At 44.0% G+C, this 18,073-nt stretch overlaps 1 protein-coding gene across 1 annotated transcript in view; it reads left to right on the top strand.

Moving 5' to 3' along the window:
- GLIS1 (GLIS family zinc finger 1) overlaps positions 1–18,073 on the top strand; it is a 182,887-nt gene that overhangs the window by 119 nt on the left and 164,695 nt on the right. Inside the window, exons 2-3 of the mRNA XM_079313555.1 lie at positions 5,728–5,848; positions 10,184–10,538. Of these exons, the coding sequence (XP_079169681.1) occupies positions 5,728–5,848; positions 10,184–10,538 (476 nt within the window). The remainder of the gene's footprint in view (positions 1–5,727; positions 5,849–10,183; positions 10,539–18,073) is intronic.

The raw sequence follows: 18,073 nt of genomic DNA on the forward strand, positions 1-18,073 counted from the left end.
ACACTGTGTTCTTTCCCTACTCTTTTCTATTAAGGGGCTGAGGAGAGATTCATGTAGATACTTAGTGCTTAAGTGCTTCATAAATTTAGTTGATAACACTTTTAGATCAAGAGTGTAGTTTAAGTGTAAGAAACAGATGTGCCCAGGAATAAAACATTCTGCTCCTCTGTAAGCTGGAACTCCTCCTTCAGAGTAAAATAAGTGTGCAGAAAGGCATTATTAGCACACAAAAACTGCCTGGAAAGTGAGCAGCTCTGATTTTGTCTTTAAGGTGACTTAGCAAACCAAGCTCTGATCTATACAGAAACATACAAGAAACAGTTCTGCATTTAGTAAAGCTCACAAGTAATGATACTGAGAATTAAAGTTTAGATCAACAGCTTTCTGTTCAGGGGGTAGGAAGGATGTTTGCAGCACATACAAAGTTTTCAAAATTATATACATTATTGGTAGATTCTGGAGAAAAAATACTACTTTTGAAAAGCTTTTTATCTGGAAACCTGCCTAAATAGTTTGAAAATTAACTACTCCATTTTTAAACAGTCTCCAGTTACTCTGATGTCTATACTGGAAAATGTGTGGAGTATGAAGATGAGAACAGTAAGCTAAATGGTCTTGCAAAGGAATTTAGTTTGATAAGGGGAAACAAAACAATCATTTTCCTTCAGTGCTGTTAATCCTATGGTTTTTGTTTTGTTGTTCTTTGTTTTTTTAACAGAGGACTCAAGATTTGAGGATGGCCATGGTGTTAGTTATGTTGGTGTGATATAGCTGTGTAGTAATAGGGTGTCTTTAGGGTTTGGGTAGAAGAGAAACCCTTGACTCTCCAGTGAGACCTGCATATTGCTTTCTTCAGTACTGAGAGGTAATTTTTTTATAATGCAGACACTGCAGATGTTAGATTTGGTAGTGGAAGTGAGAGTCATGCAGATTTTGTATTGAGATGCCCATAGCAAACACAATTAGGTGATAGATAGCCTTTCACAGGTGTAAAGGTTAAGCTGGAGCTTCCCCACACTTGAATTCTACCTCAGGTAGAAGCCTCTTGCCTGCCTGACTTACTAAATAATTTAATTTGCTTTTTTTTGGCATTGCAATCTGCACCTGGAGTTAAATGGTGCTTTAGCTGGTACCTCTGGTAACCCAAATACTGCAGATGAAAGTTTCAAATAAACTTTTCACACATTTGAACAGGTGCAGGATTTTTATTTTTTTTTTTATTGCTGTGCTATTTTCTGCAACACTCCCACAGCCACAAACTGCAAGTTCTAATTAAGTGTTAGAGTTGTGAACAACAGCCTTAAATGTACATGACTCTTTGATGGCAAAGTGGTTGAGGTCCTTGCACTTGCAGCAGAAATCTGCTAATGTGTGTGTGATTCATGGCATTCTCCCTATGACCAAAGAGCTTTCAAAAGCTGATTGCTTTGTGGTTTCTTTAACAGCTCAAATACTTAGAGCTGAAGATTTTTTTTTTTTTTAAAGCCTTAACTTAAAAGTGCATCTTTAACAGTATCTCATGTTTGTGAATCACAGTGTACAAGAATATAAAGTGTGTGTTGGGTGCTCTTTGAAGTTGAGTAGCTGATAACATCTTACTCTGGTTTTGGCTTTGGGAATAATTCTATTCCCCTGGCAAATGGTGGTGATTTTTGAGTCCTTTTGTATACTTTTGTCTTAACATAAAAAGAATCAGTCTGTGAAGCCTCTGTGAGGTAGGGGAAGAGTCTCCTGAATTCAATTCTGCATTCTGGGTACTGAGGAAAAAAATAAAGCCTTTTTACAGTTGGTTTCTGTGTACTGCAACTAAACTGGATCCCTCAAGCCTGATGTTTTTCCTCTGTTTAATCATCTCAAAGCTGAGCTGCTTCTTGTTGCTGGATTGCCTGCTGCATGCACAGGTGGAACAGCATTCTGGTAACCTTGTGAACAACCTGCCTCTCCCACAGGTGAGCTGCAGTCAAGAGTACCTGAAATAAAATCCACTGTGGAGAGGTACGGGGTTGATGGTTCAGATACACATTGCTGTTACAGTGGAGTAATGAAATAGAGGCTTAAGCTCTTGAGCAATCAATTATAAATCTGAGAAAAGTCTATCTTGCTTCATTGTCTGAGATACAGCTTTGAGAATTCAGAGTGTGGGTGGACAAATGCAGAGCCCTGGTCCTGGAAGCTGCTGCACACTGCAGTATCCACGGGAGGAGGGCAGGACTCGCTCCCTCCACGGGAGCTCTGGAGAATTGTCCCAGTGCCAGTCGTGGCTCCAGGCCTGAATGGCCCTTGAAGTGAAGTGGTTTCGATTCTGTAGCTGCCTGCTCTGAACAGAGGCTGCATTGTGTGTGCTGTGCTGGGTGTCCTGAGGCCTGCAGCAGCCATCTCCCCACCTCCCACCGCGCTCTCCAGGGCAGCCGGGGAAGCGCCAGCTCTCGCTCATCCATGTTCTGCTACCTGGTCAGTTCAGGCAAGTGCTGCAGTCTGTGGCTCTGTGCTTGCCAGGCCTCCCCCAGCTCTGCCTGGAGAGGGCCTGATGCCCTGGGGGGTGGGTGGAAGTATGGAATCCATAGCAAGTGGTTTCAGGAGCACCCTTGGCTGTGCAGGTGCTTTGCCACGTCCAGTGCTGGTCCTTTCCCTGTGGGATGAATGCAGCTCGCAGTGCTTTCCCTGTTCAAGCAGGTGTGTTGTAGCTGCAGGGATCCACACACTGATGGCAGCCACGCTCCCATCACCACCTCTCCCCAAAGATGCAATAAAACAGTGGAAGTCTGTGTGAAATTGTCACAGACACTACACTGCCAGTTGAGAATCCTCCCCACTATCCCCACACCCTCCTCTCTCTATGGTCTTTGTTGTCCATCACCAGTACTTTGTTAATGTATTTGCTGTGTGGATTAAATGCATTTGGGTGCTGTGGACATGCCTAGAATGTGGTTTGCCAAGCTCTTGTGTTGTAAGGGGATGTAGAACATTGCTTTCCTTTGCTGCAGACTCATGGTAGAGATTTGCATCTGGCAGATTGGCTTTGCACAAAAGAATAAACAAACAGCCCAGTTCCCTTGTGTCTGAGAGAGCAAAACCTGCACCGTGCTCAGGTTTCAGAAAAAAAAAAAAAAACCAACATAGAGAAGATCTCACCTTTCTGTCCTTAAAAAGAATCTTTGGACTACAGTAGAGCTAGTCAGTCAGGAGACAGATGAACAGGGGATCTCTGGAGCCTGCAATGAGAACAAAACAAATTCAAGTGGGAATAGTTCCCTGTGGGATATGCAAGCTGATTTGACAGATAAATGCTGTGATGGCACAGGAATTTCCTATTTAGTTTCTTTTTCTATCCCTCTAAAGAGTCAGTTCCTACAGTAAGAATTTCAGAAAAAAACTGGTCTAAGCCACATATATGTACTCATGTAATCATCAAAGGAGGCAGTGCTGAGTGTACTGTGAGTTCCTTCTACCCCCTGCCCAAAACACAAAACTAAAAAATCACAGGCTTTGCCTTTCACTTCTTGAATATATCCACTTTTAAATCTGATTCCTAAAACACAGGGCTGAGGTGGGCTGTTGTATATAACAGCATCTTGTTTGAAAATGTATGACATGAAGAATTTTGCAGGAATTAGGAATGGAAATCTGTAACTGCCTGCAAGTCAAAGATTGTTGAGGATTATGTGTGAGCATCATTCTCTGCTCTTGCTAAGCAAGTTCCAGTGGTGAAGTTTTAGCTCAAGAGACAGACTGTGGCAAGCTCAGAGGAGCAGGGAGATGGGGCAGTAGCTCTGGGTAAGGCACTGTGTTCCCTGACAGAGGTCACTGCTCAGAGCAGGTCCAGGCTGCAGGCCGTGCCAGGGATGGTAAAAGTTTTGGGCTGAGCATGGCTGCATCTCAGAGTTGGGTACTGAGGGGCTTTTTTCTTTACACATAATAGCAATCAGATCTGGGAAAGCTTTTCTAGCAACCATGGTGCCTTTTAGGAAGAGAAAATCCACTCTTGTAAGTAGTGCAAGCTGAAAACTACCAGGGGAAAATGGGTTTGTCTTCTTTGTGCTTTGCATAGAGATCTTGTGCAGCACTTCAGCTCTTCACAGGTGGCCAGTTTGCAAGTCTCCCAGATTCTGCATGTTCTGTTTGGGACACCAAGGGCTGAATTTAACTGATGGAACTGGAAATGAGTTTTGCCATAGACAATGATGGAAAATGCTAAATAACCTGGAGTGAAGGGTGAGGGAAGCAGTCAATCTTTGTCAAAGTTTAGCATTCAAACAGAAGATTTTGGCTTCTGGGCTCCTGTTGTAAAATGGGATTTAGCTTAACTCCACCCTCCCTCACCTCCAGTGCTGATAACAAAATGTTTGTGTCCAAATCAATAGGCTGCAGTGATGGACACCAAAGAAATACCCTGGAGTAAATGAATAATTCTGTATTCTGCACAGAGCTTGGCTGGTGTTCAGTAAATACATTCAACTGTGTGGCCCAGACCACTGTGCCAATGAAGAGAAAACAGAAAGAAGAGTGACTAGCAGCTCATTCAGCAATCACTGTCTCCAGTGCATTCAATATATGGAACCCCAGGCAAAATAACTGGGGGTCATGTTATAATTCCAGTTCTGTAACTCATTTAGAGTAGGCATGAGTCAAGTTTGTACCAGCAATTCTAGTCCTGGCATGATCCAGTGCCAAGGACTGGATTTTACAAGCTGAACATTCTTAAGCTGTCCTGTTCTGATAGGGTTTTGTTTGTTTGTTTGTTTATGACTGAAGTTTATTTTACTACTTGTGTTGTGTATACGTGGTGTGAGAGATGGGTCTCTTTATGGATGCAGAGAAATAGTACAGATCAATGTTTGAGGAAACTAGCTGCAGGTGTAAAAAAACACATCTTGAATGGAGCCTGGGTGGGCCCTTCTTTAGAAATGTTTTCCTCAAAGTTCACAGGAATTATCTGCCAAATAACTGGGGGCAGGAGGGATCTGTAGTGTTACAGTGTTTTTTGGAGATGGTAGTTGTTTCTTGCAATTTCTGCAAGACAAAGGTGGAGTCAAGATTACCATGCGATTTTCCCAAAATATGCGATTGTAAAGAGGTTTGTAAAGATGTCAGTGTGATCTGAGGAATTTCTTTTTTCTAACTACAAGAACTATAAACAATTCTGTAAGTTATGAGGCAATAGCTGAGTCCATCACTAGATAATGTGTGGTCAGTTTGACCCTGCTGCCTTAATTTAGGAGGTCGTTTTCAAACCACTATGAAGAAGGGCTTTGTGCTGCCTTAAAGGGATATGGGCAATCTCTAAGAAACGAGCATAATCACAGAGACAATCCCTTTGGCTCAGTTTTTGTTTGGTTGTTTCTCTTTTGCTATCTGTGATGCAGTAAATTAAAACAAAAACAAGTCTGGACTTGGCATGCCTTTGTAAATAAACTGCTGTGTGTAAATTGACAGCTCCTTTGCAACCAGGTTATTTATAATAAAGTTTATTATCCTCCCACCAGAGAGCTTCTTTTGCCCACTATTAAGAGAATGCTTATGGTAACACCTCCCACCTCTGTCTGCACTGCAGCAGTTACACAAAGTTCTCACCATTTCAATTGTGTCCTTTTAAAATCTCGTTTTGTTGCCTGCTGGAATAGATGATTTCAATATGTGAACTAGAGATTAATACTTCACCTCTGCTTGTTTGCTCTGCACAGCTCACCTTACCTGTATCCGTTCTGCTTCATTCCTCTCCTCCCACAGAACTGCTTGGGGAACTGGAGCTTTCAGCTGCTCCAAGTTTCTCAAAGATCTGGTTTGTGATGGTGGCTGGTTACAGCCATCCCTTCCTGACAAAGGTAAAGAGCTTTGGAGGCTGCATTTGGTGAAGTGGAGTGTTCTTTTCCCCCTCCTGTAGCAGATGATCTCTCCTGTGTATCCAGCTCTCCAGGCAGGAGACTGTGCCTCTGCCTGTGCAGCTGTGAGCGTGGGGACTCTTCAGAGCAAAGAGGTTGTTGAGTGTCTGCAAAAGCACCTGTAGGCCTGAAAACATTGTCATGGCAGTGTCAGCAGGGAAAATGTATCAAACTTCTTAAAACTTGTTCTCCTTACTGGTGCAATTTTACTCTGGCTCAAGCTAGCCTTAGACTTGTTTTCTCTTTTTACCAGCTAGGAGCAAATAGGCAGATAGGCAAGTCTCTAATTACTTAGCACCTCTGTCCTACCCTCTTGACCTAGTGAGAGGATATTCAGGCAAGCAATTTCATTCCTCTGGATGTTTTTTATACCAAATTGCAACCCCACCTTTCATAGGTGACTCAGAATGAAGCAGGGACTGAAGATGGCTGTCTGAAAGCTTGGCTTTGCTGATGGTGACATCATTAAGAGAGACAAGAGCAAAATGGCCCAAGTGTGGGCCACACCATGACCAATGACCACAGCCCTTGGCAACCAGGGATGTTGAACAAGAAGGCTAACAGAGAGAAATCTTTCCCCCTCATTTTCCTAAGGGCAGAATGTTGCTGTCATGGGGGGAGAGAGGCCAATGACTGGTTTTCACAAGGACACAAGGAGGGAGACACCCATCTAGCTCATAGATGTAGTGACAACATTGGGTGAATCAATGTGTGCTGTACAGCTCGTGCATGCAGCAAAGTCGTGGTGACCCAGGGCATGGAATAGACTCAGCAGCCACGATTGCACTTGCTTGGCCTTTGTTCCAGAACCAAAACACATGAAGTGTCTTCTGATTCAGTAGGGAGAGAAAAGGGACTATTTAACTCTTGCTATTCTTGGAGTATGTGTTTCTCCCAGCACTGGACACTCCAGAGGGGCCAAGTCATTGCTTTAGAACAGCTCTAGCAATCAAGTCTCTGTCAGACAGGTCTGGAAGATAATATCCAGCCTGTTTCTCTTGCTCAGGACCAAGGCTGGGCATCCCCAGCTGCACAGTCCCACTAAAGACAGGGCAGCTACCAAATGCCTTACTGGAATCTGAGGAAACAGCACTGTCCGTGCAGATTTGAGTCCTCTGAGCCTCATTTCCTGCAGGAAGAATATGGGGACCTGCAGGTTGAGCTGTGAGTCTGTATTTCTGTGACATGATGAGAAATTCATCTCGGTGTGAGGGGCTTTACCCTCTGTGCTGTTGGAGCTGGGGTGTGTTTCAGCCTTTCCTGGCTTTTAGAGGATGCCCAGCCCAAGGAAGGGGCACCGTGCCGGCTCCTGCCCACGAACAGCCCAGCCCTGGGCCATTGCTGAGCCACTGGCGGCACCTGCCGGTGTTTTGCAGAAACTTCTGGATATTGGCGATACAAAGAAAGCAGCAGCGGTTCAGAGCAGGACACACACGACCTCAGGTACAGGATGCAGTGATGAGGCTTAACCAGCTTCTCCCCGCTTGCTGCGGGAAAATCCCTAACCACAAAAGAAATTCTCCTCCAGCAAGGCACACAGTATATCCAAAACTCCCTGCTTTCTAGGAAACTCTCTTTTAGATATTTGGGCAGCATGTATCAATATAGTTGTAATGATTTGCACAAAATGAGCCCACGTTCAGAATCCACCTAAATGCTGTTTATTTCCTGCACTGGAAGCAGTGGGATTTCTCTGGTTATACTGCGTTCTGGAATAATATTTCCCTCAGTAAATTTTACTGTCTCTTCATGTCAGCTGAGGTTTAGGCTGTTGCCACGGTGTATTTCTGTCTTAAATAATTACTGCTTGTGGTAGTACTGCCAGGTGCTTTTAGCATTCCCAAATCAAAGAAAAAGAACAGCTTGGTCCTGAGGGCTCCATGGATGGACAGGACTGGGGGATGGGGGCACAGGTTAGCAGAGCACTAGGAGGTGGTGTGATAAAGTACACTGAAAATTTTTACTTTGTTTTCATAAATCCCCAGGATATCACCATTCCAATTCAGTATTTGTGTCAGCTAGTTGATACTCAGTTTTGTTTCCCATAGAGGTAAGGTGAGGATGTTCTCCCTTTTTGTAGCTTCTTGTTTCTCATTAAGATATTCACAGGACATTTACCAGTTTTCAACTACATTTGACAGATAGCTATTAACTTCTAGCAATTTAAAGCATGGTCTTACAGAAGAAAATGACCCTTTAACTGCCATTATTGAGGGGAAAGACTGGCAAGTTCCTTGCTTGGTAGACCTCAGGTCATCCATGCTGGGCAGGAATGAGGAGAGGCATTGCAAATGAAAGTCAATAGTACTGCTTCTCCCAGAACTACTTGTTCTATCTCAAGATCTTGTATCTTTTATTGAGAGTTGCTTCCCTCCCACTAAATCCACAACATTCACAGCATTTGCCAAGAAAAAGTCATGCCCTGCTGTCCTGATCATTCCTGTACTCTGCACACTGCAGCGTGGCAGATGTTATTAGGGGTTGGATGAAACTGTGAGTGAGGCACTGTGCAGCATCTGTGCTACAAGAAGATGAAGATCTCTTGTCTCGCTGCGGGACGCTCCTCAGGAGGGGCGTAGCAAGACGCCAGTTCAGTAGCTGTCCCTCCTCCTTGTGCTAAATCTCTCAAGTCTCTCTTTTAGGTTTACTGTGAACAAGTAGGATTTCCAGCCAGCTGTCTGCCTGATTTACACCCATGTAAATCAGGGCTGACTCCGAGTCTCTCCTATCTTGGCTCTGTCCTGGTGTTACAGACCTGCTGTGCTGCACCTGTGCTGACGGCAGCATGTAGGGCAGGAGGGTGCAGACATCCCTGAGCCAGAGAAACGTGGGCTGGTACAGCTCTCTGGTGCAAAGCTGCACATTGTGGCTCAGCCTGCATTTGCTTGGAATCAGGCCCAAGCTAATAAACCCAACTAGATTGCTTCCAGACCCACGCTGGCCCAGGAGGAGCCAGTGCAAATGTCACTGCGCTGTGGTGCTTGCTCTGAGCTAGCTTAATTGGCTCTGTGGGCACGGGCCAGCTCCTGCACCTGCAGGGCAGGCAGAGAACGATGCACGCCCATCGACTGAAGCACTGAATGCATCACCAGAGATGTCTTGGCCAGGTTGTACCACATCTCCTGCTTCCCAGCCCCTGTCCCTGGCAAGGCTTTGCTCTCTCCTGCTGCTCCTCTGTGACATGCTGCAGTGGCTGTGGCTTTCGCACACGAGTCGTTTATAGGGCACTGCCAGCTGTTCAGGGGCGGGTTGTGGGTGTGCGGTGCCGGGGCAGCCGCACGCCTGAGCAGATTGCCCGGGGACAGGCACCAGGATCCTCGGCGACCCCGGGCAAAGGGAAACGGACCAGGGCAGCGGGGCCGCGGGAGGGAAAATCATGGACCTCTAGGGAGGCAAGTGGGCAATGCAGGGATCTCCCCACCGGGCGGCACCGCGAAGGTGCGGACCAGGGGCGCACCTATCCACAGGCTGACCCTCCCACTGGCCCCGCAAACACGGGGTATCCGCGACCCCCCTGCCGCGCTCCGCGATGCACAGCCGGACCGGCCCGCGGCCGAACCCCGCTGCCAAACCCCGAGGGGCGGCCCCGGCGGCACAGCCCTCCCCCTGCCCGCCCCGACCGGCCCCGCCGCCGCGCCAGGGTAATGGCCCGGGCCGCCTGCGCTCTGGCAGCCGGCCCTGCGGCGGGGGAGCGGGGCTGAGCCCGTGCGCCCGGCGCGGCGGCGGCACCGGCGGGCAGCGCGTCCCCCCGGGCGGCCCCTCCCAGGTAGGAGCGCGGGGGCGCGGCTGTCACCGCGCCCGGCCGGGCTGTCCCCCCTCCCTCCCTTCCTCGGGGACCGCGGCGAGCCCGGCGGTGGTGAACCCGCTTTGCCACCGCGTCCGTGGTTGCCGGGGCTGCCGCTGTTCGGATGCCTCAGCTGAAAGGCACCGGCCTCCAAACAACCCGCCCGTGTGCCGGGCCCCCTTCCCGCCCCTCCCGGCCGCGCTCGCCTTCCCGGGAGCGGCTCCGAGCAGCCCGGCAGTGTTGCCTGGAGAGGGAGCGCAGCCGACGCGCGGCACCGGCCGTCCCGTCCCTTACGGAGGAGCCGCCGCTGGGGTCCGAGCGCTGCGGGCGGTGTGTGTGAGCCAGCGGGCGGGGGCAGCGGGCAGCGGGCTGAGGTTTGCGGGCTGCGCCGCCCCACGCGCGGCCGTTACCGGCCGGTGGCGGCGCGGGGCTCAGGCGGGACGGAGGGCACGGGGCTGCGGCGGCGGGTCCCGCGCTGACAGCCCGTGTGCCGCTCGCTGCAGGACACTGGCCCCGGCAGCCGCCGCAAGACATGCACTGCGAGCTCGCCGCGGCTCAGAAAAACAGCGCCCGCCTCGAGGTGACCGACAAATGCCAGGGAGCGCCCCAGAAGGATCTGCCGCGGGTGACTCGTCCCGGCGCTGCTAAAGCTCACTTGAATCCTCAGATGTCCTTTAAAGTATCTGTCAGCAACAGCAGTGACCACACGGAGCCTCAGCAGAGCCCACCTGAAATGTCAGCACCTCTGCTAGATTTCATCCCCAAACGACCCAGCATATTCGAGAGGATTCCGATTCTGCCCCGGGCGCAGGAGCTGCGATGCGCTAGAGGCTCGAAAGATTATTTCCAGCAGCAGAAACATCAAAGCGTGAAGGGTGAGTTTGAAAATGCATGAATAGAACACCACCATCACCAAAAACCTATTCACCAAACAAATAAAAACATAACAAGCTTCTCTCCCCCCTTTTTACTCTTCAATGTGTTTTCTAACTTGTTTATTTCACTTCAAGCTTTAAAACCTTTTTTTTTACTGAGTACCTCGAAGGGACAAGATAAACCAGACTGTGTTTTGCTAGTATAAAGCTGAGTGTCTCTCAATAGTATTTAAAATATCTTGAGAGCATCTTCTTTGGTTGTCCTGAGCGGGTGCTGCTCATGCGGTCGCGTCTCGAAGGTTTTGGGGTTGGTGCTGAAGATTGGGCTGGTCTGTCCCGCACCAGAGAGTAATCGTGGGGTGTTGCTGACAATAAATGCCCGGTTCTTATTCAGCACTTTCACCACGGTTGCTTGGATTTTATAGTTTGTATTTCAAAGAAGTGCTACAAATGCTGGATTCAGGCGGTGAATCCTTGGGAAGCTCCTGGTGCCCAAAAGGTCAAATTCTGCTAGTTAACAAATGCCTGTTTTTCAGCTGTCCATCGTTAAAAAAGTGGCACTGAGGTAGGGTAAGGAGTTGCCTACTAAAAAATCTGTTAATTACACTTTTCAGCTAGAACTTATTAACTCAGCTGAAATTTGTTAATCAAAATTCAGTTTTAAGATAATCCCTCTAAGGTATCACTGGATGGGTTCAGAGGGAATTGGAGGATTTCCTTATGCTGCAAAGTTGATTGCAGAGACTTACATCTAAGGTTATTAACATTAAGACAATGTTTTCTGCAATGTTAAAAGGTAATTCCCTTTTTTCTCTTCTTATCAGTCAATTCCCATTCTCTATTTTAGATATGTACATGCAGTTATCTTGTCAGTGTAAGACTGTTCTCACTGGGATTGTTTCCAGTTCCGTCCATTCTTCTGAAAATTAAAAGTAGGCTGCATGCCCTTGGACTAGTGACATTTTCTTTTGTGAGCTTGTTACCTAGGGTGATGGCACCTTTCATTGCCATGAAGTTATGTTAATGAACACCTCGATCTCTGCTAGGTCTGTCCTACAGACTCTAGGATGTGTTTGTTCATCACCACTGAATACAGAGAGAGTGGAGCAGCAGGTTATAAATTACCTTTTTTATTTTTCTGTTTGTTAATGCTGCAATTCTTCTCTCCTGATTAAAAAAAAAGGTTGTTAATGTTTGGCAGGAATGAAATGAAGGTCTGTTACTCAGGCTCCTGTTTGGAGGGGGGAGAAGGAGGATTCAAATAGTGTAAAGGGAGACCTACAAGCTCTTTTACCACTGTACTGCTGCAGCTGCTGCCTGTTTTAGGGACTCAGGGGATGTTTTACTCCCTTGTGGCCCCACGGTGCCATTTGACAGGGTTCATATTAGCTTAAAATCCTGCCCATGCATTGCCCTGTCCAGGCAAACTGTTGAAACACTTTTAAAACATTTTTTCCTTTGAGCTATTTAGCCCTCTTTTCATGCATGTCCCTCTTGCTGTTGCAGAGGGAGGGGTGTAGAGAGGGAAATAGGAATAATTTAATTTTGCATTCACTTGGGATTGTTACAGTAGATGTAGGTGAGAGAAAGTTCCTAGTTCATCTTTCCTGACTGATCAATTTCCCATTTTCACCACTGGGTGAGAAAAAGTGTTTTAAATTTTGTTGCTGTTTATTTAGTATGTTTTCTGTCCAGGGTGTTACCTTGTGGTTGCTTCAGTGTTTGGGTGATTTGAGTCATGGGAGTAAGTAGGAGGTGTCCACGGGCAGGATAGGGTTCATTTGACTGAGCAGGAGGGTTTGTTGGATAATGTTGGATTTTTCCAAAGATGGCACCACTGAGTTTTTTGGGTTGCTTCCTGTTGTTTGTTTGTTGGGGGTTTTTGTTTGGTTTGGTTTTGCCTTTTTTTTTCCCCCAAGAAGATATTTTCAGGAGGAGTTAGGGAAAGTAAAATTTAAAGTAACGTTCTGAGTCTGATGTAAAGTGGTAGGATGTGCTGCTCCTGACCTGGATGGTGTCAGCAGGTGCTTTAATATCCACTGGAGCATTTTGGAATGCTCACTGTGCTCCAGCTCAGAAATCAGAGTGTATCTCAAGCAGGCTCTGCCACAGACAGGAGAGCTGCTGCTCTTTGAAGGAGCAGTGCAAACCATCTCCCACCAACCCTGGTTCTCTCAGCAAGATAAAGGACTGGGATAGCTGCATGTGGATGTGATATACCAAGATAAAGCTAAGAAGTGGAAGTGAGGGAAATACTCAGATTTACCCAGTGGAAGGTCTTGGGAAGGAAACTGATGACAGCTTGATTTCAGACCGTCGTGCCCTGTGTCTCCTGTTCTCCAGCCCCAGAGTGCCATGTACCCACTAATTCCCTCTGCAGCCTGGGTTAGATTACAGCATGTGCCTCCTGGTTTTGGTTTATCCACAGTTGAAAGCTGCAAATAGAGAGTGTAAAAGACGCTCTCTAGCAAGAGCAAAACCGATTTTTATAGTTGCCTGTAAGGTTTTTTTTCCCTAAACAAATCGTACTTTTTTTTTTTTTTTTCCCAAAAAGAATGAATCAAAATGATACACTGCTCTACTAATAAAAAGGGCAGCTTTGAAGTAATCACAATGGGGAAGAAGTATCCTGCTGTTGTAATGTCTTCTGTGGTGTTACTCTGCTGCTTCACAGTGTTTTAGTTATGATCCTGCAAAATGCTTCCGTGCCTGAGCAAGTCTTTTGGACTTTCTGAACAGCAAAACAAAAACTTGAGGGGTTGTGGTGGGGATTATTTCTGGGAATCAGATAATTTGGGTCTAAACCTTTCAGGATGGAGCTGTTGGTCATTCGCTGAAAATACCAGTATTTTGGGATTGTGCTTCATTTTTTTTTGTGTTTGGGAGCTGTTTAAAATAAATACCCAGTTTTCACTCAGCCAACCCCTTCTGATGTATCTGGCTGTGATAGGCACCACGCTTTTCTTGGTCATTGATTTCCCTGTGTGTCACAAGGCAGAGTATTTGCATACAGAAACTGCTTTTCAGAGGCATTTGGCATAGAATAACTACCATAAGGTATGAAGTCCGTTTCACAGTGTTTTCCTGGGATTCTGTGGCTTTGGTTCTGTGTTGTTGAATTTGTAACACAGGGCAGAATACTTATTGTCTACAGGGAAGAAGCTTTTGGGAAGGCTTTAGTGGTGACAAAAGAGTGATCTATAAAGATGCCAAATATCTCAGTTTCTAAATGACATTGATTATGGCTGTTACCAGGAAACACTTCTCCTTTTCATTCTTTTCCAGTTTTGTTCAGTGTACCTAATTCATGACTCAGTAGAAATGACGAGATTTATCCTGTTAGCTGTGCCACTGGGAAATCATCCAAATGGCCCAGACCTTTGCAGCAACCACTTCAGATATTAACTTACAGTGGGCAAAACAATAAGCTGGTCAAGTTGCAGTAGTTGGATGTTTCCTTGTTGAGAGTATGTTTTATTCAGACAAGGAGAACAGGCTTGGATTTTTTTTGTTTGTTGTTAACTGTAGCTGCTTTCAGCAAACATACAACCAATGTATTGAAATGTATTAATTTCCTTCTGTTGTTGAAAAGGAGGGGTAGGTCTTGCCATTTAATCCCCCTGTGACTATTTCCTTGGTTATCAGGACTGTCCTTGTTAAAGGAACAGCTTATACTGTTGAGATTCTAAGCAAAAGCATGTACTTTGGTTATGTGCCTTATTAGGTGAATTGACTTGTCTTGGGCCTGATGTTACCATTTTCTTTCTTATACCTTATCTGTGTTCATCAGAATAATCTCACTGGAACAAGTGTGACTGCCTAGAGCTGATAAATATTATGTGAGCTGATAAGGAGACAGGGACAAGTTCACTGCTATGGTGATCTCTAAACTCTGTTTTATGTAGAGCTGTAGTAATAATTATTTCTTATTTTCACTCTTGCTGCATCTGAGATCTGCTACAAAAAGGAATTGAACGGCTGGTCTGGACAGAATGTGCAGCTACAGAACTATATTTTTATTTCATGGTCTTTTTTTTTTTTTTCTGCCTAACTTTGTTTTTTAAGGGGAAAAAGGAGAAGAAACTGCAAATTGGAGAATGTGTTCATAAATTCATTTGGAATAAATTGTGACTGTCCTCTCCTCCCTTAAACTGCCTATAATGCTTACTTGTCTTGAATAGGCAAATTACTTTCAGTTACTTGCTGCTGAAGGAAGTTCTTCTAATGTTTTGTGTTGCAAAATCAGTCACTGACTTGAAGATGAGACTTTCATGGAATTAATTTAAAAGAGGTTTAATTGTATCTAATCATTAAATCCATTGTAATTTAGGAATCGTTAGTGGAGAATATTTAGCAAATATAAACCAGAAGATCTAATGATCAACCAGTCATATAAAGGCATTCAGTACTTGTAAAGTAAAAGGAAAAAACTCTTTTCTTCTTAATGAAAAAAAAACTACAGCTGCTGGAAAAGCTCAAGAGAATAAATGTATCTATTTTAATATTGTGTAGAAATATATGGAATAATAGATAACGTCAGATTACTCTCAACAAGGAAATAAGTAATCATTGGAAGAAATATTTTTTTATCTGATTTGAGTTTTGTTTGAAGGAATAGAAGTTAAAAATAAATCACTTGTTCTGTCTTTAAAATGTTACAATAATGGAAGTTAATATATACTGGGCTAAGTGGAGTGAGAATAAAAATACCCTTTCTTCTTTTATAGTAAGAAAAGTCCACATCTTGCAAGGGGTTAAGTATGTACATTACTGTTCCTGTGAACAATTTAATCAACTACAAATTTTCTGACACACAGCATTCTAAATTATCATTTTGACATAACTGAATACATTATTTGCATCTTAGGAGTTCAGCCCAGTATATACATAAACTATTAAGTGTATGCTGAGGATCTTATTGTATTTGAAATTATATTCTAGGAAGGTTCCAAGATTCTTTTTAGTGAAACTGCTAAATTTAAAGTCACTGCTTCATCGCAGTAAAGTGGTTTGGCTTTTTGTTGAATAAGAACTACAAAATTTTACCCTAAATCATTAATATCAGTAGGAGTCTCACCACTAAATTTAGATGGGTCAGTATTTCAATCCTAATATTACAGAAGTTCTTTTTCCTGTGTACAGGGTAAACTTGTAGAACAAATTTCTATTAAATCCATGTGTAAGCTAGGATGTGAAATAATGTATGGACTATGAGAGAAATCTGTAGTACTGTGAATATAATTTCCATGCTCAGTACCATAATTACCATTATTCTAGAAATTCTGCTATTTAGTGATTTTTAGAGCTGTCGAAGATGTTGATGGCAGGGTAATTGGAGAGGGAAAATAGATGTAAACCACTCCATTTTGCACTCCAGATTTCAATCATTGTATGTCAACAAGCTCGAACCAGGCGTGCAATCTAGTAATCATTTCACAGTGCCTGAAACGGCTTTTATTAGACTGGGGTTTGTTTGCTCTTTTTTTTTTTTTTTTTTTTTTTTTTTTTTTTTTTTTTTTTTTTTTTTTTTTTTTTTTTTTCCCTCAGCCACCCAGCGCTGTTTCCCAGCACATTGCTGTAACTCAGAATACAGGGCTCCAAAGCAAGGGCAGCGCTCACTGACTGTGGTACAGCGTAATCTTTCGCCACAAATGCGCAAACAATAGCAAAAATATGTGTTTGGGAATATGGCACAGCTGTTATCTTCTGCCGGGAGCAGGCAGCGTTTCGGTGACACACAACGACCAGCCAGAACCACTCGGGCCGTTTTATTGCCTGTAAATGGGGCGTGCAAAGAAAAGCGAGGGCTGGTCCTCTATTCAGATAACCATCGCTGCAAACTAGCCCGGCAATACCTTTCTGCACAGGCTTTGAAGAATAGAGGCAAAGAGTTCCCCTTTTTTCCTTCCCCTCCTATTATATTTCTGGCACCCTGCATGTGAAATCTCGGTTGGAACCTGAACTTGCTGTTCTGAGAATCTGTGCTTCATTGGTTACCTGGAACAAGGACTTCTTTTTTTTTTAAATTTTATTGCAGTCATTAGTTTGACTATATGAAATGATTGTTAATGATTATTTGTAGACAGCGGACTGCTTGTAAAACAGATGAGACATTGCCAGAGCTGCAGTAGGAAATTGATCCAAATTCTATATTTTAGGTTAATTTTGAGCATTACAAAGTTGATCTCGGTCAACTCAAAGTGCTTAAGATCTTTTCATTTAAAGCAACTGTTTTGCTTTAATAATTATGTTTGACTTCTCTGTCATTATGTTTGGATGTATAGGTGATTATCCTTCGAATGGATTGGTAAGGAGCACTGTGACTGAATTTACAGCACCAAATTTATTCTAAAGGTTAAATGAGTGCAAAACGTCATAAACTGCACTTAATTCTGGCATTTATACGTGTGATAAGAGGGCTTTGTGAGAGCTGTAGAGTTGTTAGTTGTTTTACAATGAGGAGAAAACAAATTCATTCTTACACGTTGTTTGCATATTAGCCAGAGGGAGAAATGACACTAAGGCGACATCATCTAATACAGTAAAAAACTAACTTTTTAATACAGATGTCCATTGTTGTTTTAAGTGCTTAGGGGGTTGGTGGTTTGGTTTATTTTGGAACTTGCTGAACTATATGAAGTGTGTCTCCAGGGGCCTGGTATTTTAATACCTTGTAGAAGGTTGTATAGCAGTAGATGATGTATTTTGCCTGCCTTCCAGTGCTGTAAATAAATTATATGTGCTGGCTTGGGAGAATGTATGTGAGGTGTAAATCAAAGGCTAATATAAGAGGAAAAATACCAATTAGTGATGTCTTGCAACAGGTTAGAGTTTCTTTACTCATTTATTTATAATCAAGAGATATAAGAGCAGTAATATGTATAAAAATGTTAACATGAGGCCCTTCCCTAGAAGGGGTAGAGGGTCTAGGATTATTTAAAATAAGTATTGTGATTCACTGCTTTTTCACAATTTGCTATGGTTAAGTTACTTAAATACTGAAGTCAACAATCCCCTAGGCAAAGAAAGATAATATAATTTTAAGTGTATTGTTAAAATCGAAATTTGATAGCTTCCACTCTCTAATCCTATCTAAGTCTTGGTTGTATTAAAAGGAAAATAGATACATGTGTCAGTTTTGGAGCATAATCTTTCTTTTGAGTTTAAAGGATGATAAATGTGCTTCAGACAAGCAACACAGCAGTTTATTGGTATGAATGTTTTGCTAAATGCTACATGCTTAACGCAATCCCCATTCCTTTATAATAAGTTTAAATATTAATTCTTTGGAATGCTAGATGCCTAAAGCTAGATAGAAATGCTGTGCAGTTTCAGATATCTAGGAGTGGGCTTGTGAAACAGGATATTTAACTGGGAGAGATGAGTAGCACATTTCAGAGTTATTAGGGCAGAACAACAATGCAAGAGGATGACTTAAAAAGTTACAAAATTGTTTTCTGTGCGTGAGGCTTAAATACCTTAGAGTTATTTATTTGAACCACAAGAGTAGATTTCCTATCTATGTAGGTTCTAGA

This window comes from Erithacus rubecula, assembly GCF_903797595.1.
Source record: "Erithacus rubecula genome assembly, chromosome: 10".
Taxonomy (NCBI): domain Eukaryota; kingdom Metazoa; phylum Chordata; class Aves; order Passeriformes; family Muscicapidae; genus Erithacus; species Erithacus rubecula.